This window comes from Castanea sativa, chromosome 7, assembly GCF_040712315.1.
Source record: "Castanea sativa cultivar Marrone di Chiusa Pesio chromosome 7, ASM4071231v1".
Classification (NCBI taxonomy): domain Eukaryota; kingdom Viridiplantae; phylum Streptophyta; class Magnoliopsida; order Fagales; family Fagaceae; genus Castanea; species Castanea sativa.
Genome location: NC_134019.1, coordinates 7,519,551 through 7,544,286, shown reverse-complemented (window position 1 = coordinate 7,544,286; position 24,736 = coordinate 7,519,551). Strand labels below are relative to the sequence as shown.

The following is a 24,736-nucleotide window of genomic DNA, read 5'->3' as shown; positions in this document are numbered from 1 at the left end:
ACCCTTACCAACTCTCTCAGTTATTTCATAGACTCTCTTTTGGGGGCTTAGGTTTGGAATCTTGGACTCAATTTTAGGTAAAGTAGTTAGATGGGCTTCTATGAATTCATTATTATTATAGGACTTATCAGTCTTTGTTAAATCTTTTCTTATCAAGAAAAAGAAATAAGAGTGACAAGTTTTTTTTCTTTTTTGACGAATTCTTTAAAGGAAACTTCAAGATGTTGACTAAGGGACGTTAATTTATGCTTCGTTTAGGATCTGCTTATTTTGTTGAAATTAAAAAAAATTTATTGAAAGTATTGTAAATAAATATAAAAGTGAGTTGAAATAGTACAATGAGACTCATGAATAGTACCAAAAAGTGCAGTAGAACCCATGAATAGTAGTAAAAATAAGTTGAATAGTAAAATAAGCTAGCTTTTTAATCTGGAGTCAAATGCACACTTAGGGTCCGTTTGGATACAGCTGAAAACTGAAAACACTATAGCAAAATAATTTTTAAATGGGTGAATAGTAATGTGGGACCTATTTTTTTTTTTCCTAAATAAAGTGGTTGTGGGTCTTGTGAATGATGCGTGAACAGTACATGAACAGTGCGTGAACAGTAAATTTTGTCCCCTCTGAAACGCATGCAGCAGGGAAAAAAAAAACCCTAAAAACGCAAACGCCACCGAAAATAATTTGTATCCAAACAATCACTTTTAGCGTCCATTTGGTATGATTAATTTTGCCAACTTATTTTACTATTTAGCTTATTTTTGCTACTATTCATGGGTCTCACTTTTTGGTACTATTCATAGGTTTCACTATACTATTACAACTAATTTTTACATTTATCTACCGTACTTTCAGCAAAAGTTTTAATCCATTAAAGGTTAACAAAAGAGTGACTTGTTGACCAGTGACAGTGAGATGGTCTAATCCATCGTTGTTTGATTTTCATCACTACTGTGACGACCCAAACTAATCTTATTGGGTGTTTAAGCTTTGTATTTGATCTTGGCTTTCTTTTGTATTGAGAGTTTTAGCTTTGTAAAAGCAGGGGCGGCTCCACTTGGAATCCAAAGGTTCAAATGAGCCCCTGAATTAAACCCAAAAAAGAAAATTTTATTATAATTTTTTTTTTTTCCTGTTTTGATGCTTAAAATAAAAATTTGAAGACCCTAATCTTAATCCCAACTAAGATAATCTAGAATATAATCATCTTAACTGGGTGGTTTTAGTTTTTTTTTTTTTTTATCATCAAACCAAGATACCAATAGATTTTTAGTGTAGGTGAGAATTGAACTCCGAACCTCTTATTCAACAATCATAGATTTTACCAATTGAGCTAATTGGAACTTACTTTTTTTTTTCTTGTTTTTGGAGAAAACTGGAACCCACTTTAAATGGGTAGTGATTGGTCTTTTTTTTCCAGATTCAACGGCGGAAGTAGTAAAAGGCGATCCAAGCCTGGGTTGAACAAAAAACAATAAATAAATAAACGTTACAGTTCTATAGTTTAGCATAGAAGAGACACTAGCGGTATTAAGAATAAACAAAAATCAAGAGACGCGTTTCTTAAATTAACTGGTGGTACTCATGCGGGACAGGAACTTTGGAACAAAGGATGCACATTCTATAGTTTAGCATAATGTATTTCTATGACAATGGAATGACAAAGTCACAACCACATAAAATCCACCATTAGTTGCACACCCTTACAGTTGTTGTTTTTTAACTATTTACATAACATTAATTACATATTTTTTTATCCAAATAAATGATTATTCATGTTCGAAGGATTTTTTTTATCATTTATTTACAATTGATTTTAGAACCAAAAAAAAAATCATCCAAGTAATATTTATTTTAATTTTAAAGGATTATCATTTAATAAATTATCCAACAATTAATAACAATAATGATAAAGCCTTAGTGAAATGATATATCGATGGTAAAAGTAAAATTAGAGGGGAACAAATAAAAACTTGTCAATTAAACTGTTGTGAAAAAAATACGGTAAAAATTGTTGTCTTCATCATTTGCATTTACTGAGTTTACCATATATATGCTACGCAGAGTTTCTTTAAGACCGTAGTGGCAATCTCAACAGGATAAAGACTTACCATGATAAAATTGTTTTCTCAGTATTTTTTTTTTTTTTTTTTTTTTTTTTTTTTTGTTTCAGTTAGAACGAATGAAAGCAAATAATTGAAAGTATCATGCTCATGCATTCACCTGGGTGGTTAAAGCCAAATTTATGAACGTCACAAACGTTTTCCACTTCGGCGTGCTGTGTTCAAATCACAATTGACTGTCCTGTCTCCCAATTTGGACTTGCAAAAGCAATATGAAAATGTTAGGCAGTGCACACCGGCCCGCATAAAAAGTAAAGGAAAATAAGTGGTTTTTTCCCCTTTTATATACGTGTACTATGTTTATGTTTGTATTTGGCAAAAATTATTTTTATCAACTTATTTTACTATTCAGTTTATTTTTATTATTATTTATAGGCTCTACTACACTTTTTAATATTATTTATAGATCCCACTGTATTATTTTTAGGAAAAAATTTTCAGTTTCAGCAAAATAAATGGATCCCAAACATACCTTATATATAAGAGAATTTTTCTCTTTCAATTGAACTTTTATGTACTTGAAAAATATCCTCATTAATGAAGGGTGGCTTTATTTAAAAATAAAGTCATAAATATCAAATAACAAATATCATTTTGAATTCAAAAAGAGAATTCTTAAAATTTAGGATTTTTTTCCTTTTACATTCAAAAAAGAAATGACAAGTACTGTTTATCTCTAAAATTTATCCTTTTTATTTATTTAAAAAATATAAATATATATTTCTAAATCATAATAGATATAAATTATTAACCTTTGCCTATTAAAATAAAAGAATTTCTGAGTGTGCATGTGTGTGTATATATAAAAAAGAGGATTCTCTTTTTTCGATTAGACTTTTATATGATTTTGAAATATTTCTAAATCTTATGCTTAATAGGAAAAAAAATTTAAGGATAACCCTGTAAAAGTATATATCCAATTTCACTTAAAATGTCAATATAATCTGGCACTCTCCTACTAATCCATGCTTTCAAAACAAACTAAATTATGACGATAGACCCTTTCACAAAAAAAGTCTCATCTGATAAGATTCATATAAATACAGTACAATAAACCTGTCCACCAATCAGATATCTCGGTCAAGTCTGCTTTTCATTTCCTGCCCAAACAATTTAATCCTACAACCCTACAAATTTTCTTCTCCAGAATTTTCTGGGAATCTTGTGGTTTCCACTTCACTTTCCATCCAAGCAAACACGGGTGCTAGTTGTTTCCTCTTCTCCACAAAAGTCTTTGCCAAGGTACCTCTAATTCTTAAGTTTCTAAAGTGTTTGTCCGCATGTCAATGATATTCTCCTCATCAATATCAGGAGCATCCCACCCAACATATCGGCAAGAAATTCATAACCTAAATCGTTAAATTTGAAATGATCCTTTTACTCAAAATATTCAATTCTGGCTCAATAGAAACATATATATAAAAAAGTTCTTCAGACCTGTTTGATAATGTTGTTCTAATAACGTTTGTTGGGTTCTAAGACTTTAGGTTTAAATATATTAGAACTTCAATTTGTAATGTTGGCAAACCATGATCAAAACGTTTATCCTTGTTTTAGTCTTGCTCAAAGTATGTTTAAGTATAAAGTTAGAATCGAGTGTACTGCAGGGTTTATTGTGTAAATTTGCCTAGCTCGATCGATCGAAAATTAGACTCGATCGATCAAAGTTAATGCAGATTGTTTTTCTGCAGAATTTTTCAACTCAACCCAAGCCCGTTTTACGTTTAAGGTTTTATGTTTTGTCTTAAGTATAAAAGGGAAAACCCTAGCCACATTTTAGGGTTGTTTTTTATGCTATGTGTGTGAATCTCTTGTGAGATCTATAGGTGTTGGCCTTCACAAACACTTAGGGTTATCAATGTCTAAATTGATGTCAAGAGCTTGGTGATCAATTCAGTTGCAGATTCAAGAGCTTAAAGATATACAAGCAAGAGTGCTTATGCTTGTACTTGTTGGGAATCCAAGAAAGAAGTAGTTTGTGGACTCGAAGCTGTTACGTGGTCATGGTAGTAAGTTTCCTACTCGAGGTAGTAATAGGATGTTAGTGGTCTAAGTCGTTATTGTATAAATTTCAATTCTTTCATAGTGGATTTGTTTTACCTTGAGAATAGCTAGGTTAAATCCTCCCTAGGTTGTTTACCAATTTGATTTTCCTGGGTTATCATATCATTGTGTTCTTTATTTTTCGCACTTTACAATGATATAATTTATATGTGTTAACCTAGATTTGGGTTATAATACTCGAGTTTAATGGACTCAGGTACTAGACTTGCACAGTACTCAAGTCCAAGAAACTCAAGTACTAAGTGAAATTTTTTAATACCCAAATGCCATGTCAAACGGTGCCACGGTGGCAAAACTAAGGGGAAGTTGAGTTTACTGTGGTCGAGTACGACTTGGAACTTGAGTGTGTAGAACTTGAGTACCAAAAAAGTAGTAGATCACTATTAAGTTCTAACACTATGCTTTTTTGCTACAAATTTCGGAAAAATGTAGTATTTGGCCATTTTTGCCCATGATGTGACATAATAAGACTCAACTAGGAAGCCACTTAAATTAACTTTGATCAAACCATGGGAGTTGGAAGTTGGGGAGTTGGGAGCTTTGGCTGTATTCAATTCTGATAAGTCAAAAATAATAATTAATACTGTTGAAATGACGGGTTATTGTTAATAATGAAATGATATCAACGACAACAAACAAAAACTTGTCAAATTAAACCTTGTTTGTAATCCTAGATTGGACGGGTCGACTGTCTAGATTGATTCGGGACCGGTTTTATAAGAATCCAATTTATCCAAGTTATTATTTTAGTAAAAATCGATGAAAATATGCTGCTGGCAGGACTCAAACTTGCTTTCAACAAGTGAAATAGCATTTGCTTGTTGGTCAAGAATGAAAAATTAATAAATATAAATTAATTTAAGTAACCAATATATTAAAAAATTAAATGACACGTCATGGTTTGACCTCAATTGAATCTCGGTCCGATCTCAAAAACTTTGAATCTCTCCCTTTTCCAGTTCATTAAATAATCCAGAATTTAAAATCATGCAATTAAACTATTGCGAGAAAAACATTGTAAAAATTGTTGTCTTCATCATTTGCCTTTAGTGAGTTTACCATATGCTACGAAGAGTTCCTTTAAGACCGTAGTGGCAATCTCAACAGGATAAAGACTTACCATGATAAAAATTGTTTTCTCAGTATTTTTTTTTCAGTTAGAACGAATGAAAGCAAATAATTGAAGGTATCATGCTCATGCATTCACCTGGGTGGTCAAAGCCAAATTTATGACGTGACAAACGTTTTCCCCTTCGGCGTGCTGTGTCCAAATCACAGTTGACTGTCCTGTCTCCTAATTTGGACTTGCAAAAGCAATATGAAAATGTTAGGCAGTCCACACCCGCATAAAAAGTAAAAAGAAAATGAGTGGTTTTTTTCGCTTTTATATACATATACTATATTTGTGTTTGGCAAAAATTATTTTTAACAACTTATTTTATTATTCAGTTTATTTTTACTATTATTTATGGGTCTTACTGTACTTTTTGGTATTATTTATAAGTCTAACTGTACTATTTTTAACAAAAAGATTTCAGTTTCAACAAAATAAACGAATCTCAAATAAACCTTATATATAAGAGAATTTTTCTCTTTCAATTGAAGTTTTACATAGTTGAAAAATATTCTCATTAATGAAGGGTGACTTTATTTAGAAATAAGGTCATAAATGTCAAATAACAAATTTTATTTTGAATTCAAAAAGAGAATTCCTAAAATTTAGAATTTTTGTCCTTTTACCTTCAAAAAAGAAATTACAATTACTGTTTATCTCTAAAATTTATCTTTTTTATTTATTTAAAAATTATAAATATATTTCTAAATCATAATAAATATAAATTATTAACCTTTACTTAGAAGAGTTTTTGAGCATGCATGTTGTGGAGGGTAAAAGTTCCCAAACAAACATTTGGGTCTTGGGCTTTATTGACAGGTGCCAATTCGTTTTTGACTAAAGGCCTCTAGGCCCACAAGTCAGCCCACACTGCGAAGGTCCGAGGAGTTTATCCGAGGATTAATGTCTCCTTGAACAGGCCTGGCGATGACCCTGGAACTTGCCAAGAAGATTAAAGGCAAATTTCTGGAAAAACTATTGGGTAAGAGAGGGATCCAAGTACCCTCTAGATGCAGCGGTGTGAGAGAAATATCTCAAAAAAAAGCTGCTACATCCACATTAAAGACCCTGCACCTACCTCTCTGGCCGTATTAATGGGGAAATGACCCCTGAACAGTAGAATTCAATCTTCCTGCTATTATTTAAAGACTTCAAGAAGGTGGTGGAAAAAAGAGGGATCTAAGGATAAGATTTGTGTGACATGTGGATGAAATAGGGAAGAAGAAGAATATTTAAGAAGAGAAGGGAGAAAGAAAAAGGGGGATCTGTGAGTTAGCTGAAAAAGAACTAAGAACTGTAATTTTTGGCATAAAAAGATAAGCAATATACAAATTGTCCTCGGCTTATGTCCGAGAAAGTTCCCTTGTCATATTTGTTTATCATTTGCAAAGATTGTAGCATTCTAGCCTACTTATCAAGCTTCCAACATCCCTAACCTAGATTCCAAATCCACACTCTACAAATTTTGTTGTTTAAGGCTCATTGGGACTGAGCCCACGTTTGTCTTTGGGTCCGGGTACAATTGTGCACTTATATATATATATATATATATAAAGAGAATTCCCTTTTTTCGATTGGACTTTTATGTGATTTTAAAATATTTCTAAACCTTATTCTTAATAGGGAAAAATTTTAAGAAGAGCTTGGTAAAAGTATATCTCTAATTTCACTTAAAATACTTATATAATAAAACACTCTCTTACTAATCTTTGTCTTCAAAACAAACTAAATGATGACAGTAAACCCTAAAACAAAAAAAAAAAAAGTCTCATCTGATAAGATTCATATAAATAGAGTACAATAAACCTGTCCACCAATCAGATATCTCGGACAAGTCTACTTTTCATTTCCTGCCCAAACAATTTATTCCTGCGACCCTACAAATTTTCTTCTCCAGATTTTTCTGGGAATCTTGTGGGTTTATTGGGCTTGCCCTATCTCTCCCTTAGGGCCCGTGGGCCTCTCAAGACTCTTTCTTTCTTTGTTGTTTTATACTAAGTCATGTTGGGCCAACCCATTGAGCCTTTTTCCTCCTCCCCCTTTTGGGCCCTTTCAAGGCCTGTTCTCTTTTCTCTTGAAAAGGGTCTTCTCACCGAGGTTGGCTCTACGACATCACTCGTGGGTCAATGTGTTCCACTCCTTGTTCCTCATGGATATACCTTCTGTTTGGGCTTTCACAGCCCAATTGTTCCTACCATTATTTCCTAATCTTTTCTTTCTTTCCTTTAACTTGTGTATGAGCTTTTCTACTAATAGGCCCCTTTTATCAAAAATGGGCATCAATACCAAGTACCTGTCATTTGGATTTTTTGAATTCCACCATAACGTTTTGGTCAAAACATCTAAGTTGTTACACACTTAAAAAAGGAATGTCAAAGGTTGACATGGAGTAAGTCGGAATAGCTTTAACTACAAAATTAATCACGGTGCATCTCCCTGCCCATGAAAGACGCTTCTTCTACCTTTCAACTTGCAACTTGGTTTCTAACCTTTCTTGTGGGAACTTAAAATATTTTGAAGTTGCCTTTGAAAGGAATAGAGGAGCACCCAAGTAAACAAGTGTCATGTTGAAGAGATTTAATTTGGAAGATTTGTTTAATACCGTACATGTTTGTTGGTGAGTCTGGAGAAGTAAACCCCTTATTTACCTATGTTTAGTAGAGTTGACCAAAGCATCTACAGTGCAGATCAAGATAATCATTGATAGCAAATGCTTCCCTCCTACTAGCTTCTTAGAATAGAACATTATGATTTGCGTATATAACATGAGTGATGGCTGGGCTACTAACATTCACCTTCACCATACTTATTCTATCATCTCTAAATTCTTTCCCCAATAGCCTAGAAAGAACTTCCTGACCGATAATGAACAGGTGAGGGGATAGAGAATCCCCTTGCCTTGCCTTAATCCTCTCTCAGGCTTACTGTTGAAACACTCTCAATGGTCCAATTCATAAATATTTCATTGAAACCAAAGTTGAAAATCACCGCTTGAAGAATTTTTAATTAACACCGTCGTAAGTTTTTGGCAAATCAATAACAAAGTTTTTTTTTTTTTTTTTTTTGAGAAAGCATTAAAAAATTTATGTGACTAAAACTACACAAATGATCTCATAAATAGCAACATAATAGGTTGGAGCAAGATAGCTCCGAACCAGTAGGGAAGAAAACTTTTTCTAGCACTAAACTAAAGTACCCATTTAAAAGCCTAGGACATGAACTTCACGAGGAAATAAATTGCAATCTAATGCCCGAAGGAATAAAAATAAATAAATTAGGAGAACTTTTTCCTTGGATTTAATGAACAATTTAACTGTCAATCAACTCCCAATATCAAATGAGAGAACCAGGGACAAGTAAGCAATCAAATAGAAGAAAAAGATGCTAAAATCAATTTACTAATAAAATGAATGGGTACATATTTATAGCTACACCTCACAAGCTGTATATGCTACAAATTTGGATATAATTTGAACATGTACATGATACAAATAAGAACTATAAACAAACGATCAACACAACTCATTCTCCAAGGAACTTCCACAACTAAAAAATCTGGATGCTTTGGAGTCTCCGGTACATGGCAGAAAGGCAGCGCAAAACTTTCAAGAAGCATAGACAAGACCACCCAAATGAAACTCTAGCAGGATGTATGACCCGATAAAGAATGAGGACTAAATTGCTGAAGAAATGCTCAATAAACACACGAGATCATATTGCCTCCTAAATAGTGAAAAATGAGAAATGATGGATGAAACCTAGTTGCTACATACTCAAGATTGATTAACATATAAGACTGGCACCAACCCAGCCATCTTGCCATCCCTCCCAGGGCGTTTCTTCTTCACCTGTAACAAGAGTGATGGAATATTAAGCAGAGAATTTACAAGTAAAACTAATATCCTATCTCCACAAAGCAGTCAGTAACATTAGCAACATGTTCGAAGATATTCAATTACATGTATACTCTTGCTATCTAGACTCAGCACTAACAAGTAAAAAAAACTTGGGTTTCTTATTTCAAACTTTTATCCCTTAATTCCATTTACTTACATAGAACCAACCATCCACTTCGTCCTCGATTTCTACCTCTTCTCCTGCTGTTAAATTTAACTGCAAGAAAAAGCACATTTAATCATATGCATGTTTGTACCAAAGCAGTCAACAGGTTGAACTTTCACAAGAGACATAAATGAATGAGAAATGTAATTTGCAAGGAGCTCAACTGAATTGATTGTGAATGGTTTGTTGATTAAAAATAAAAATAAATAAATAAATAAACCTCAGCTTTCAATTTCCCACAGAATTGAAAGCATCAAAGGGGTAGTGTGCATGCTAAAACACTGGTGGCCAGACCACCTTGAATTATTTGCCTAACAATCTGTAGTCCAGAAACCAGATTATATCAACAGGACTCAACTAACCTCATCATCTCCACCTGCAGTGAAGTCATAGAGTGCCGTTCCAAACTTTGGATTTCCAGATGAAGCTCGTTCCTCTTCCTGGGACCCAAAACTCTGGGATCCACGCCCAGCTAAGGGGTTCTCATATGACTCAAATGAGTATGGAGGAGGCTCTTCTCTAATCTGATGGAAAGGAAAAGAAAAATAAATGGTGAATTAAAAATTTAAGTCTGATCATACAATAGTAAACTAGTTATATGTTTCTCCTTATAAGTACAAAAATTGATAGAGAAAAGGCAGTGAAACTAACCGGAGAATTTACACCCTCATACATAGAGGTAACACCTGTTGATGGATTGCTAAACCTGCTCGCCATTGGCCTCTCCTATTATAGGGTAACTGAAGTGAGTCACAATTAATCCTTCAAATCAAAAGGAAGTTGTATTTGCAGTGACAAATTTCAAAACACCAAAAGAGGCTACTAAGCAATGCCTTGCATCTGTTTGTTAACATTCAAGTAGAGCTATGACTGAAGAGGATAAAAAGTGGATTTCCATTAGAATTACAAAAGCTGGACCTGACTGCTACTTGATCTCCCATATTGCAACACTATGTTTCATGGAGATAAAAAAAAGCAGCGATGCCAGGTCTGTCTTGATCAATATCTGATAAGATGCGATTTTTTCTCTGCCCCAATATTTCAATTTAGGCTCAATCTTCTGGAAGTTAAAGGAAAGGAAAGAAGTACTTGGAGAATTTAAAGGATGTGGGGTAGAAAAAAGAGACTCCGTGGTGGAATGAAGAGGTTCAAGCAGCCATTTGATTAAAGAGAGATAACTATAAAAACATATCCAGTGTAGAGATAATACCACTTCTGAAAATTATGAAGTGGCAATGAAATAGGCAAAGCAGATTGTCAGAGAGGCTGGTTTAAGGATTATGATTAGGTGTATAGCAAGTTGGGGACTACTAATGGAGAAAAGTATATTTATAAACTTGTTAAGACAAGAGATATGAAGTCAAGAGACTTGAAGTGTTTCCAGTGCATTGAAGTTTGGAAATGTCTGGGTAAATTGGGTGTAGGATGTTTGTCAACCTTTTCAATAAGATCTTTAGCATCAATAAAATGCTTAGTGAGTGGTGTAAGGGGTCCACAAACTCCTTACTACATTTGCACATATAACACCAATCTAATCTGTCACAAGCAAATGTCTCTTATGCAGATTGTCTATAATCAAGATTTTCCCCAAAGCCAGTCCACCAAAAGAATGCAACTCTGGGTGGCACCTTCGACCTCCAATGCTTTTCCATAGAAAAGACATGTCACTACTAGAAATCAAGGACCAACAAAAAAGAAAGGTGTTCCTCTAAAGTACACTAAAGTGATTAAGGATATGTATAACAAAGTAGTAAATAGTGTGAGAACAAGTTTTGGCATCACAAGCATGTTTTCAGTCACAATAGGTTTACATCAGGGATTAGCTTTGAGTATATATCTCTTTGCACAGGTTATTAATGAACTTACTAGACCAGTTCAAGATGAAGTCCCTTCATGTATGTTTTTTTAAAAACAATATAGTTTTAATAGATGAAACTAGACATGGAGTTAATCCCAAAGTTGGAAATATTGAGGGATCCTTTAGAATCTAAAGGTTTTAAGTTAAGCACATCTAAAACATAGTACATGGAATTCAAGTTAGGTAAAAGTAGAAACAGAAATAAAGGATTTGTAAATTTTGATCATCAAGAAATGACAAAGAATGAGTATTTCTTTAACTTTGATTAATAATTCATAAGAATGGAGAAATAAAAAATGACATGATTCAAAGGATAAGAGTAAGGTGGATGACTTGGAGAAGTGCACCAGAAGTATTGTGTGATCACAGAATATCTAATTAATTATATGGGATGCTTTATAAGCTACTATAAGATCCACCATGCTATATGCTATTGAATGTTATACCGCTTTAAGAAGCAACATGTTCATAAAATGAGCATAGTTGAAATGAAAAAGCTTAGATGAATAAGTGAAAAATAAGGAAAAATACAATACAAAATGAAGAAATTTGTTTAAAAATAGAGGCAGCTCCTATTGAGGAAAAGATGAGATAATGTCATTTTAGACAGTTTGGTCATATGCAAAAGAAAGCGTAGCTAAAATGAGAATCTCAAGATAATTACTGGAAAAACAAGAGAAGATGAAATACAAAATGAAATTCTTATAAAGATTAGGGTGGTTCCTTTTTAGGAGAAGATGAGAGAGTCATTTAAAGACAGTTTGGCCATATGCAAAAGAAAAAATTAATAAACCAATTAGGATGAGTGAAATATGTTGAGGGATCAAAAAGAGGTAGAGATAGAACTAAAACAAATAGTAAAAAAGACATGTTAATTCATATTGTGACAGAGCATTACTTCTTTTTTCTTTTTTTATAAGAGTGAAAGACAGAGTATGACTTTAGATAGAATGAATAACAAAAGAAGAATACAATTGATGCACCTCAATTAGTCTCTTGACGATGCATCCCTGACCTCAAAAAGTTTTTGCAAAATGGCTTTGCAGTTGCTATTGTTGTATTAAGGAAATGAAACGAATAAAATAGAATAGAAAGGGATAAAGTATTTCCTTCTAGTGCATTTGGGTGCTATAAATTAAAAAATCAAAAGGAAAGAAATACATAATTCGCTCTTATGCCCTTTCCATTTCACGGGTTTTAAAGGATGTAATTTATTCAAGAATTGAAAGGAAAGAAATACATAATTTTAATCATATGACCCTTATATTTTATGGGTTTTAAAAGAAAATGGACAGTAACATAATTTCCTTAATTAATGAGGGGAGGGGATCAAACATTCCACCCAAAAGTAAAACTTATGGACACAGCCCATTGTCTATAGTGTAATGGATAATTCCATCCCATTCCTCAATTCAACACAGTATCAAAACTTACTTTAGCTTCCTCATGTTAACATTGCTTTTAATTTCCAACTTTCAACTGTACAGTCTGTACTAATGTACAATCAAGGGACTACTATGCACTTTTTTTTTATAAGGAACTACTATTCACTTTATCAGTCCCCAAAAAAGAAAACAGCTCGGTATTGGTGCCATGTTGTTAAAAAGTGTGCCTAAAGCACAAAAAGTGAAAACCCCAAGGCCAACCACTTTGCTTGCCTGATAAGTGAGGTGAGTTATTTTTTCTTATTAATATTTCTTTTGATAAGTAAGGTGAATTTTATTGCAAAGAGACTATGTACAATAGACACAGAGGAGTCTAAACGATACAAAATAACTAAATTATGTACAGAGAGACAACAACTCTATAATTTCTAGAAGGGAATTGATACGAGTTATTGTATGTTATATGCTACAAATCTTTCTATTGGAAGTGATCGTAAATTCTATTTGAAAATTATGCATTTTACTTCTATCAAGTGCGCACTTGCCTAAGTGTGCCTGACACTTTTAAGTTTTAACAACATTGTCCTAGGAGCTTGACCGATAAAGATAATGAACAAAGAAAGAAAAAAGAAAAAAAAGAGATGCATTGCATTGTTGTACCGAAGTTTGTGAAGCCCCATATGTGGTGGGCTTTGAACTGAATAATGAAGGGTAGTTCATTCCACCAAAGTGGGATGATATAGAAGATTCAACTGATCCTGTTGACTCTGGTGAAGATGTCCCAGATGACCTTGCATCATCTTCCTGTGAGCCAAGAAACAAAGTAAGTCAATAAGAGTTCTATCCAGGAAATCGTTGGAGATATGCATACTTCCAAGCTCCAGCATTTTGTATGCTAAGCCCAAGTTTAGGATTTGACAAAATCATACCTCTAGTTCTGTAGTTTCTAAAAGTGTCTTTGCCCACATATCATCATAACTAACTGAAGGTCTAGCAATGATGTTCTCCTCATCAACATCAGGAGCATCCGTTCCAACACCGGCAAGAAATTCATTAACCTAACATAAAGTAAATTTGAAATGATTCTTTTGCTCAAAATATTCAATAGTGGCTCAAAATCAAACCAAAAAAAAAGGTGTACAGTTCAATATTTAGCAGAAGATTCTGAATAACTCAATATCAAAATTTAAAGGCTACTAGAATCCAAATTCCAGAAACAAGTTCATACACCGCTTGTACCATCTAATCAACAAATAGTACTGCAATTTAGGCACAAAAATCATTCAGGAAAGAGAAGTTAAAGGGCATTCTCAATTTATGTAAGACACAGTTCGCCCATACCAAGATCAAAGACAATTACATCCAACAAAACTCTAAATGAATTCTCAGTAAAATGGCAAATCCCTTATAGATCCAAGGAAATCAAATATACAAACCATCGAGGTGGAGAAAAACTTATTTATATATTCACTTATATTTGAATGGAAAATAGTAATAGACATGAGCAAAAAGAGCACAATTATTTTTTACAAAAATAAACACTTGCTAAACTTTTCACTCGTCTCTACATGTAAAAGGCCCTTGATCTGGTGAACAAAGACCCACAATTTCATGTATAAATTGGTGATATCAATCTTTATGTGGCACAGCCCCATCACAGATGATCCCTGTGCATGAACGCACGTGAAGTTCCCACTGCCAACACTCAGAAACATTCAGAATGTTTTCTGGAGAGAGGAAGCTAAGAATATAATGCTCCAGCCCCATGCTTAGTCATTAAAACTTTTAAGAAAAATACAAGAGTGACCACATTGACTTTCTAACCCATAATTAAAAAGATGAAAATCCTTTTTTTTTAATTGAACAAGTAATGAAAATTCAGTAAAATGCGGAAAAGGGCAACAAGCTATGCACATGGGGAGTATACAGGAGAATCTGTATTAGTAAAAAGTGATACAGAAGTAACTCAAACTGCCCAATTCAAGTTTAACAGAAAATTAAATTCTTACTCTGTTCATTGCTGGTGCATTGTTTCCCAACAAGTCATCATCACCAAGGTTTGCTGCCCAAGCATTTACTAGGTCATCATCAAGTGCATCAGGCTCAGCAGGTGCAGGTTTAGACTCATAGACAAGGTCAGAAATTCCAGTAGCAACAGCAGGATCACTCAAACCAGTTGATGCACTTATATTGTGCCGTGTGCAGTAAATGTCAAGAAGTTTTGCACTTTAGGTTGAAAGAAGAGGAGTGGGTAAAATCAAAGATCAGAAATTTGGAAAGAAAACATTAGAAACTATATTAAACATGTAATTAAAGAAAGATCAGCCACAACAGAACAGAAATAAAGCAAATTCATAAAGTTCTCATCAGAATTTCAATCACAAGATAAAACCTCAAAGCATAGATAAATAAAACACTTCACGCACCAAAAGAAACACTAAGGTCGTCATTGATCTCAAACTCTTCAATTACAACAGGGGATTATCATCAATCAAGTCAAGCACATATGGATAAATGTGTACCTTATTGGCCCCAAAGGTAGATACTTTGCTCTTGGAACATAACAAAACAAGGAAACAAGATCTAGCAACCTCTCATGGGTTTCATAAAGTTTCTTGAGTTCTTCATCTGTCCATTCTTTTTTAGCATTGTCATGATTCCGTATTTCCCTGTATATCCACATTGGAACTTTTTGAGTTTTTATAAAAACAATGATACATTTTAACTACGCGACAAAAAAGAAAACAATTAATTAAAAAAATACCAAACTCTTACTTGATCAAATCATCTTGCGCTCTGTACATTTCATCTAGAACCTTTATCATAGGACTTATTAAAACTCCAATGCCTGTGCCACTGGCCCCTTGATCTTCCCCATTACTGAGATGCATCTCTGAAAATTGAGACTGCAAACCACCCTGGGCTAAAGTGTGTAAGAATTCATAGATCTGTAGCCTAAAAGGCTCACCAGACCTGATTGCCATGGTTGTAAGAGCTTGAGCAGCAATGATTCGAATCTGCAAGTGTCCATTTAGTACAACCCAAATAAGAAAAAAGAAAAAAGTAATATTCAAAAGTATATTGACAATACATATAGTACTCATCTAGAAAATAGAAAATTATGCAATTAAGGCAGTTAACCTCTTAAAATAAAGTTTAAGTTAGACTAGTTTGAAAAATAAAATTCATATTTGTTAGTCAAAAAGAGACTCATAGCACACTTGTACACACCCATCTATAAAGCACAATAAATTAGGGTAAGGCTTGTCAATGCTCTAACAGACATTATAATTCTAATTATCAACATATAAACATTCCACAAATCATTAAAAAGATTAGTATGATCAGGTGAGCACCGTACTGACAGGGGTAGGTGGGGAGTTAACCATGTTTAGAATACTAAAATGCATCTCAAAGATATATGCAGTAAACAAGTAACCATTGGATGACCACTCAGGTGGGAATTTATACCTCCCAGCTGCCACTGAAAGCACACCTCTGAAGTCGAGTCAATGCACCAGCTAGAGTAGGGTTACGTGAACTGGCAGCAGCGACCATTTTATCTGCATCTAACATCATCAATGCTGTACCAGGTGGGGTTGCAGATTCCCAAGCATACTCAGAAGCAGCATAATTTGCATTTTCTCCAAGAAACCATACCTGCAAATATATTTGCTCCAAACATATTAATTCAGCTATCAATAAGGACTAAAATTTAGCCTATAGGACTTGCAGAATAAATTTTAACTTCAGAACCCTATATATATAGTATTATTCAAATGCTTACTGCTGCTTGTACTAGCCTCTGTAAGGCCAGAGCCGCCTTTGGATCAGATGCAGAAACACTGTCAACTGAAGTAAGCCCCAACATTGACCCTGGTTGAGGTGGTGGCAGATCAAGAACTATAGTGACTGCCTCTAAAGCTGTGTGCTTTCCATCAGGGCCAGCTCCAACAAGGCATGTCTGGAAACAGAATTATAAAGCATATAAATATCATTTCTGGATACTTTCAAAGTAACCAAATAAAGCAAAACATGAGGCAACTAAACAAAGAAAGTAGATGGTGTGTTAAGACAGAGGAGATAATAGCCAACAAAGGACAAGCAAATAGTAAAAACGAAGAATGATAATAGCAAAGAACAAGAGAAATGACAACAACAAAAACTAGCTATAATAGACCAAGGCATCTGAAGGACTCATTGTATTACATGTGTATCCTACCCAACCAATTGATGAGCATACTCCACTTAAAGCTTATTATACATCATATAATAATTAATTATAATAATATAAAAATTAAATTTTAAAAAATCAGAAGAAGAAGAAGAAGTTGACTTTATGTTGAACAGAACCTTTATATCAAAACAAATGCAAAACCAGTGAGCCGTGGGAGAGTGACCCTCCCTCAACTATTATAAATAGTAACAAATATATATGAGTTGAGTTCAAGTTACACTTAGTGTAACTTGAAAAGGATAACACTTTTTTTAAACCAATGATTTCTATGAAATCTAATGGTTAAAAAATCACTAATACCATGTCATCCATTTAAAATCAGTGACTTAATAGCATTAAATGTCGTGGAAAATCTCTCTCTCTCTCTCTCTCTCTTGCCTAGACCTATCTGAACTCACCTTCACTGGACCCCGTCGTCTTCTTCAAATAGATCCATAACACCTCGTGCAGTGGGTACAAAATTGAATTTTTAGCATATACATAAATCACTATAAATCCAGAGGATGCCAATACTCGAAGTTCCAGCGCTTGAAAAGGATTTTTGCTTGCTGCATTGTATGCATAAGATTTTTCTCATCCATGGCTTTGATGTTTTCCACGAGGAGAGAACATGTTTCCTTCTCGTCTTTTTCTGTTGTCACTGTATTTTTTTCCTCCAGCTGTTTTGGCTGGTTAAAGGCGTTGACAAGCTGTACGCTTGGATTAAAATTTCCATCGTTTAAGTAAAAAAAAAAAACAGACTTTCCAGTTCAATTGATGTTTGATTTCATCATTTAATTGGTAATGGGTTAGATCTATTTTTGGTTCAAAAAAGAACAATATGTTAAACCAGGCTAGGACTGCCAGTAATGATTCCAAATTAAGAACAATAAAGATTAAAGATCCAAGCTATGAATCTGGCTTTAGTTTTTGCAGTGATGCATAATATTTTGATTGATATGGAAAATACACTGTAATTTAATCCTAAGTCTAAATCTTCTATCTCACTCTTCCTTCTCCACTATATACTCCACAAATAAAAACATGCCACATGTCCATCTATTTTATTAAATGTTAAATTTATGTCTTCTATTACTTCAATTACTTAAATATGATGGGTTATTTATTTATTTATTTATTTTAGGAAATTGAAATAATAGAAGACATAAATTTAGCATTTAATAAAATAGATGAACATATGGCATGTTTTTATTTGTGAAGTATATAGTAGAGCAAGAATAGTGGGACAAAAGATTTGGATTCTTTAATCCAGAACCTCTATCTTGTTAAGGTAGGCAAGACAGCCTGGAATGGAACCTTCAGGGATTTTTTTTTCTCTTCTTCATTGTGCTAGGGGAGGAGCTTTTAGTTCTCATTGGAAATAATTAAGGATAGTGAGTCCTGTGTCCAGTGGAGTCTCAAAGAGCTCCAGGTAGCAGTGTTGTTGTAGAACAGCCATTTATCGTTGAGAGAGAGAGAGAGAGAGAGAGAGAGAGAGAGGATGTACCGAGAGAGGAAAGAGGGTGGAGAAAGAGTTAATGCTCTTAAATGATACTAAATCATTAACTCTTAAATGTTGATCACATGTCACTAGTGTTTTTTTAACCATTAGATTTTATAGAAATCAATGGTTTAAAAAAATGTTACACTTTTCAAGTTACACTAGGACTCTCTCTCTCTCTCTCTCTCTCTCTCTCTCTCTCTCTCTCTATATATATATATATATATATATCTGTGTGTGCGCGCGCGCGCACGCATGTTACTAACTATATGGTCATCGGAACGGTGAAATTCACATTAAGAATTTGAGATTGCAACAAGTTGGCATTCTAGACATTTGCAGAAGGGATGACTTCAAAAGCTCATTGCAGTGGCTCTTTTCTTCCTGTTTGGCAGGAAAGACTTGTTCATGGAATGATAACTTTAACTGGGAGTAGTGTCAGTCAGCACAAAGTAATCATTTAAAAGGAATTCTGAGTGAGTTATATCAGATCCATGCGTTCTTTCCTTTAAACCAATGTAAACCATCTTTTCCCATGTCAACAACTGCTTCACGCAGGCTGACCATCAATCAATTTATTAGCAGCAATTGCATACACATGGAAGAGAAAAAATTGGAGGAATCAATAATACCACCATGCAGAATTTCGCAGTAGGAAATTTTCAAATAGTATTTGGCTGTTTTAAGAAAAGGGTGTTCAAACCCTGGAATAACCCTAAATTGCATAGTACGTATTTGTCATCATTTACATAATTCATTCACGACACAAAAAAATGCATAGCCCTCATACAAATATGTGTGTGTGTGTGTGTTGGTCATCAATTTTTCTCCATGTCACTACCTTTAAATGCAAAAAAACAAAAGAAAAGCAGGAATATATATCTTTTTTATGTTGATAAATAGCAGGAATATATATCATTAAAATAATAAAAAGAACTAGAAAAACGTAAGGAAAAAAAATTATAAAACAAAGCGGAACAAACTATTGTAGGTCAAGCTCACACAAATACCTACTTTCCATAGTAGTTGCAACACATCAGCATCGATCTTCCCAGGAACTTTAGTAGCAAAAACCCTCGCAATTTCAAGAAGAGTGACAGCCATATCTGGAGTTGCCTAATGAGCCAACAATGAAATTGAGGAAAATAAACCATTCTTATTACAGTTGGGATATAGCAACTATGTACACAACATAAAAGGAAGTACACATTCTTGGATAGCCAATGATTGTACAACAGAAGAAATTGCTCAAAAATATGATTCATAATCAGCCTCTTACAACTGGTACTTCTCTAGACTAAATCATTGACTTTGTCACAAATTCTACCCTTGGCTAAGTGTACGATATCAAAAACTTAATCAAAATTCAAAGTGGTACATGTCTAATGTATTTTCAAACATATTAGAGAAAATTCAAGTTTAGATGATATCCAAAGTGGCAGTAGCTCCTTGAGCAAAGCATCAGTTTTAAGACATTTGAATAACAAAAAATCAACATCAACATCAAATATTTGAAAAACCTTTAATAAGTGAACACAAATATTTAAAAACCTAATCAGAAAGTCCCTTTTTAATTGACCACAAATAGAATTAGTACTAGATTTTTCTGTTTTGTCTAACCAGGTCTGTACCAATAAGCATAACAACAGAAAGAGAGGCTTTTAAAATAATTAAAACTAGATTTGCATTGGAGAAGATTTTTATTCCGTTCTTTATATTTTGCATTGTGATTATAGAACTGGAAAACCAATATTTTACCCTCAATTTCCATTAATACTCAAAGGTTTTCATATATAGTGTACAAGAAGTGAAAAATAACAAAAACAAAGAAGTCTGCTGACAAGGCCCCATGAACATCTAGTATCTACAAAGTAGTATTCCCCAAAATATAGGATCCCAGAGCATCAAAAGGCCAACAGATTTGACATTTATCTCTCCTAATCAACTTTACCCCGTAAAATGATAGTTGAACAATCAGTATGTTAGATAATGTCTCAAATTCCTAATTTAATTTGGTTTGGGTTTCCTTGGTGTGAAAGGAAAATCTATTCATTATCCACTAAGGAAAGGTATTCCTTGTCCACCAAGAAAAGTATTCCGTGTCTACCAAGAAAGGCATTCATGTCTGCCAAGGAATAGGTATTGAAATCTTATAAAAAGGCAATACCACAAACGGTTTTGTGGCTTTGCCAAAAGGTCCTCCCACATATGGAAACTTTGGATTAGTTTGAGAGCACCACAATTAGAAGATGAGAGAGATCACTTTGGCAACCTGTGTTTGCAACTTGGAATCTAGTTCCCCTATACCTGCTGTAGACACTATGGAGAGAGATGAATCATCATACTTTTGAGGATGTGGAGCTTTAGTGGTTCAACTAAAGTCATTTTTTGCTAGATTATTGTTCAAACAGTCTCATATTTAGGGATTTAGTGACACTCTCATTTAGATTTCATTGATTTCCTTTCAATCCACTCGTAATTCCATTTTCTTCTTCCCTTTTTTTGGCATTCTTTAGACTATCTTATGGTCACACTAAACATAAATGGGTGGTTCCTCTTTTTCAATAAAACCTCATTACTTATATTCCCCCCCCCCCCCCCCACCAAAAAAAAAAAAAAAGACGACAATTGTTTAATCACAAAATATATAATTAGTAAAAGAGATATTGGCACCATATTACAATAATAAGCAGGAAACTAGAAGGTCAAGTTAAAAATTATCGAACCAAATGCATTAGAAGAATGTCTTTGCAATGAAAATTCCATACCTTAAGACGGAAAATATGATTTTTTGTCTTTACATACCTTGAAACGAGCATGCAAGGTGAGTAAAATATCATTCAATAGCGTTGCTGGCCACGCTGGATCTGAGAGCTCTGATGCAATAATTGATTCTAGTTCATCAAATGAATCATGTGGACTTTGCATCCATATCAATGCCTTGATCACCATTGCTCGAACATAAACACATTCGCATGCTACTGTTGTACGCACTACTTCCATCAATGAAGCTAGTAAACCTGCAATTGTATCCTTGCCACCTGTTCCATTAGATATAGAAGACGCTTTTCGGGTACCTAGAGACAGAGAGAGATAGAGAATGGAATGCAATCAGATAAATTATCCAAAATAGAGCTAAAGATACACACTGAAAAAGTCATGTAACTGTATTTACCAAACTATGTAGAGCCATAAATTCAAAATTACAAAAAAATAAAGTGTATTTATTAATTCACTTTTTAGAATTGAGTAAAATTTTGGGATGTCCTACCTGACTGGCCTGGGAGGACATGACCCACAATCCCTCCAATTCTTCATAGTGGGAAAAGCTTCTTTGAGCATATTAATGATTTTTCCTTTGCATTTTTCTGTCTGTACTTGATGATTGGAAATCTTCACTCTAATCTCTCTTTTGCCTTCAAGAACATTGCTTGAAAGTAAGTTTTACTAGAGAGTGAGGCCTGGCAACCTTGAATTAGTCACAAAATTGGTGGTTTTTCACTGTTGTTATGGGAGGTTCAATCTTCTTTTTTGTTGAGTCTAAGACTTTCGAATTCTCAATTGAGGAGGGTGGTACTTATTTCATGTTACGCATTTTTGAGCGAAATCGGGATTCTCTCCGATCAGTTTTCATGGGCAAAGAGAGTGCAAAGCATTTGCTAGCTATTGTGTAGGATCTAACACCCAATACAATGCCTGGTAACTTTGCACGAACCTTCCGGGATGGTGAGAAAGTATTTATTTTGCAATTGGGTTCCAATGCACATGGCAGTTTTTTAATGATCTCGGAACTTATCCATGGTCGTCGAAAAGGCTTTCTTCCGGTGCCAAAAGGAAAATCGGGCAATGAGTGGCGAGGGTTTGGTTTGCATCTACGAAAAGCTATTGCCCCTAGGACACTTGCCATCAAACAGACCTCCAATTCTATCTTGAAACTGATAGTGAAGAATTCCAAACCTATTCTGCTGGCAACGGCGGAGGGTGATCGGAGAGAGGGTAGTGGTAGCAGGAAAGGAAAGCAATTAATGCCAATTTTTCAAATCTCAACCAAATCAAACTTTAGCAATCAAAGCCAAGATATGCGCGACTTGAATGTTGGGAAGAAACAAGCGACATCTAAGGCAAATTTGTCGGTTGAGATTACAGAAAACATTAGCGGTGGCAATGAATCGTATTTAACGCTGGATGTCTGCTTGGGATTGGAGCGTGGGTTGGATGGTGGGTGGGAGGTGAAGTGGTCCAAAGTCCAGGAAGTTCAGGAAGTGGGCCGCATAAATAAGCCCAAGGATAATAACAAAAATTATAAGCCCAAAGCTCCTTTCAATGCAAAGCCCAAAATTAATCCCAAGCCCATCAAAGTCTAGCGGCCCAAACCAAAGAAAACACCTCCATATGGCAAGACCCAGAACCTAGGAAACTTGCCTTCAACTTCAACGAGCTCGATTAGAGGTACCAGAGGATGCGATGTGGTTGCCATCTCGAAGCTCCCTTAACCTCAAGCTGATTCACAAAGCTCGATGAGGATTGCCTAGTCGATGATAGTCTCCGATGGTGCCGATATTGAACTTATCGGCGCCGATGAGCCCGATAATGAGATCCTCAACTCCGACGGGACCGATACAAAGTTCCTCTGCTCCGATGAGTCAGCAAACACCTCTGATGCTGAAGAGAACTTGCAGCGAGACATCAACTTGATACTTCAGGAGCATTCCAGGAATGTAAGCAAGAAATGGGGGAATTCAAAGCAGAGGGTGCTTGAACTCCGAGATGGAAGAAGAGTGGCAGTTCTGATTTAGATTTCTCTGCCTCCAAGTGAAGTCACAAAGGTTTTGGAAGAGCAAGCTCAATTGGCCTTGGTCCCATTGAAGTCTTCAGATGTTTTGGAGGTGTCATCAACCCAATTTGATGGGAATGAAGTACTTGTGGAGGATTGGGTCTCGGACACCTGCTCAGAGTCTGCTGAGCTACCTAATGAAGGGGGTTTGTCGCCTCTAGTTGTGGAACCACTGGCCTTTTCTCTACCCTTGTCAATGGATGGACAGGAAGTGGTGGGTGTGGAGAATCTAGTGAGGGAAGAAGCTTACTCTGAGTGGTTCCAAAGCAGATTTAATGGGTTCGATAACTTCCTGGGCACATCCCTAAAAGGTTTGGAAAATCAAGCAACAAGCTTTTTATTGGCTGTTGAGGCTGAATTACACTGTAGGGTTGCTTTGGAAAAAAAAGCACATGAAGTGAAGAGTTCTGGAGTGAAAGGTCTGAGAGAGCTAAAGGGTCTATTCAGCTCGATTAATTATGGTTCTACTTCAACTAGGCGCAGTGGTATTAGTAGGGAGCGGGCTCTTTTTGTTCCTAGATGAACCTGAAGATGCTTTCTTGGAATGTCAAAGGATGGAATGAGATTGAGAAGAGGCTTCAAATTAGTAAATTGTTGCGTGCATGGAGGCCTGATATTGTATGTTTGCAGGAGACTAAACTTGAATGGATTACTAGAGGAATTGTCAGAAGTATACGGAGTTGTCCTTATGTAGACTGGTTGTACTTGGGTTCAGAAGGTGCTTCTGGAGGTATTGTCTTGATGTGAGATCGAAGGGCAATGGAAAAGGTGGAGGAAGCAGTAGGGCATTTTTCTATTTCATGCAGATTTAAAAATGTAGGCGATCAATTTGAGTGGGCTTTTACAAGTATATATGGGCCAAATTTGAACAAGAGACGTAGGAATATGTGGGAGGAGCTGACGGGGCTGATTAGTTGGTGGGATTTGTCATGGTGTCTAAGAGATGACTTTAATATAATCCGCTGCCCATCGGAAAGATTAGGGTCTACAACTTGTACTCGGGCTATGTATGAACTTTCTGATTTTATCTCTCTTCATGAGCTGATGGATATACCTATGGAAGGAGGCCTTTATACTCGGTCCAATACTTTCTCTACTTCTAGATTAGATCGGTTTCTTTTCTCTTCTCTCTTGGCGGATCACTTCACTCTATTTGCACAGAGAAGGCTATCGAGGGTACTTTCAGACCGCTACCCAATTCTGTTGGAGGGGGGAAGTCATCGGAAAGGTAGAACTCCTTTTTGTTTTGAAAATATGTTGTTGAGGGTGGAGAATTTTGTTGATAAAGTAAAAGCTTGGTGGGCATCTTATTTGTTCCAAGGAAATCCTAGTTTTATACTAGCTAAGAAGTTGGCAGCTAAGAAGTTGGCAGCTTTGAAGTTGGATCTAAAAAAATGGAACGAAGTGGAGTTTGGCAATGTCACTTTTAAAAAACAGCAACTCTGGAACAAATTGAATGATTTGGATGTTAGAGAGGAGCCTCAGCCTTTAACAGTTGAGGAAAAGTTAGAACAAGTTAATCTTCGTACCGAGATTGAAAAGCTCACTCTTTTAGAAGAGATTAGTTAGAGGCAGAAGT

The 24,736-nt window shown here is 35.0% G+C and overlaps 1 protein-coding gene across 1 annotated transcript in view; it reads right to left on the bottom strand.

Moving 5' to 3' along the window:
* Positions 1 to 8,670: 8,670 nt before the first annotated feature.
* Positions 8,671 to 24,736, bottom strand: part of LOC142642881 (uncharacterized) — a 38,085-nt gene continuing 22,019 nt past the window's right edge. The window contains exons 15-27 of the mRNA XM_075817318.1: positions 21,129 to 21,400; positions 19,338 to 19,439; positions 16,394 to 16,570; positions 16,078 to 16,266; positions 15,382 to 15,623; positions 15,129 to 15,275; positions 14,616 to 14,832; positions 13,536 to 13,664; positions 13,267 to 13,410; positions 10,015 to 10,089; positions 9,726 to 9,887; positions 9,355 to 9,414; positions 8,671 to 9,149 (exon numbers count right to left, since the gene is read on the bottom strand). Coding sequence (XP_075673433.1) covers positions 9,075 to 9,149; positions 9,355 to 9,414; positions 9,726 to 9,887; positions 10,015 to 10,089; positions 13,267 to 13,410; positions 13,536 to 13,664; positions 14,616 to 14,832; positions 15,129 to 15,275; positions 15,382 to 15,623; positions 16,078 to 16,266; positions 16,394 to 16,570; positions 19,338 to 19,439; positions 21,129 to 21,400 — 1,991 coding nt within the window. The 3' untranslated portion in view covers positions 8,671 to 9,074. The remainder of the gene's footprint in view (positions 9,150 to 9,354; positions 9,415 to 9,725; positions 9,888 to 10,014; positions 10,090 to 13,266; positions 13,411 to 13,535; positions 13,665 to 14,615; positions 14,833 to 15,128; positions 15,276 to 15,381; positions 15,624 to 16,077; positions 16,267 to 16,393; positions 16,571 to 19,337; positions 19,440 to 21,128; positions 21,401 to 24,736) is intronic.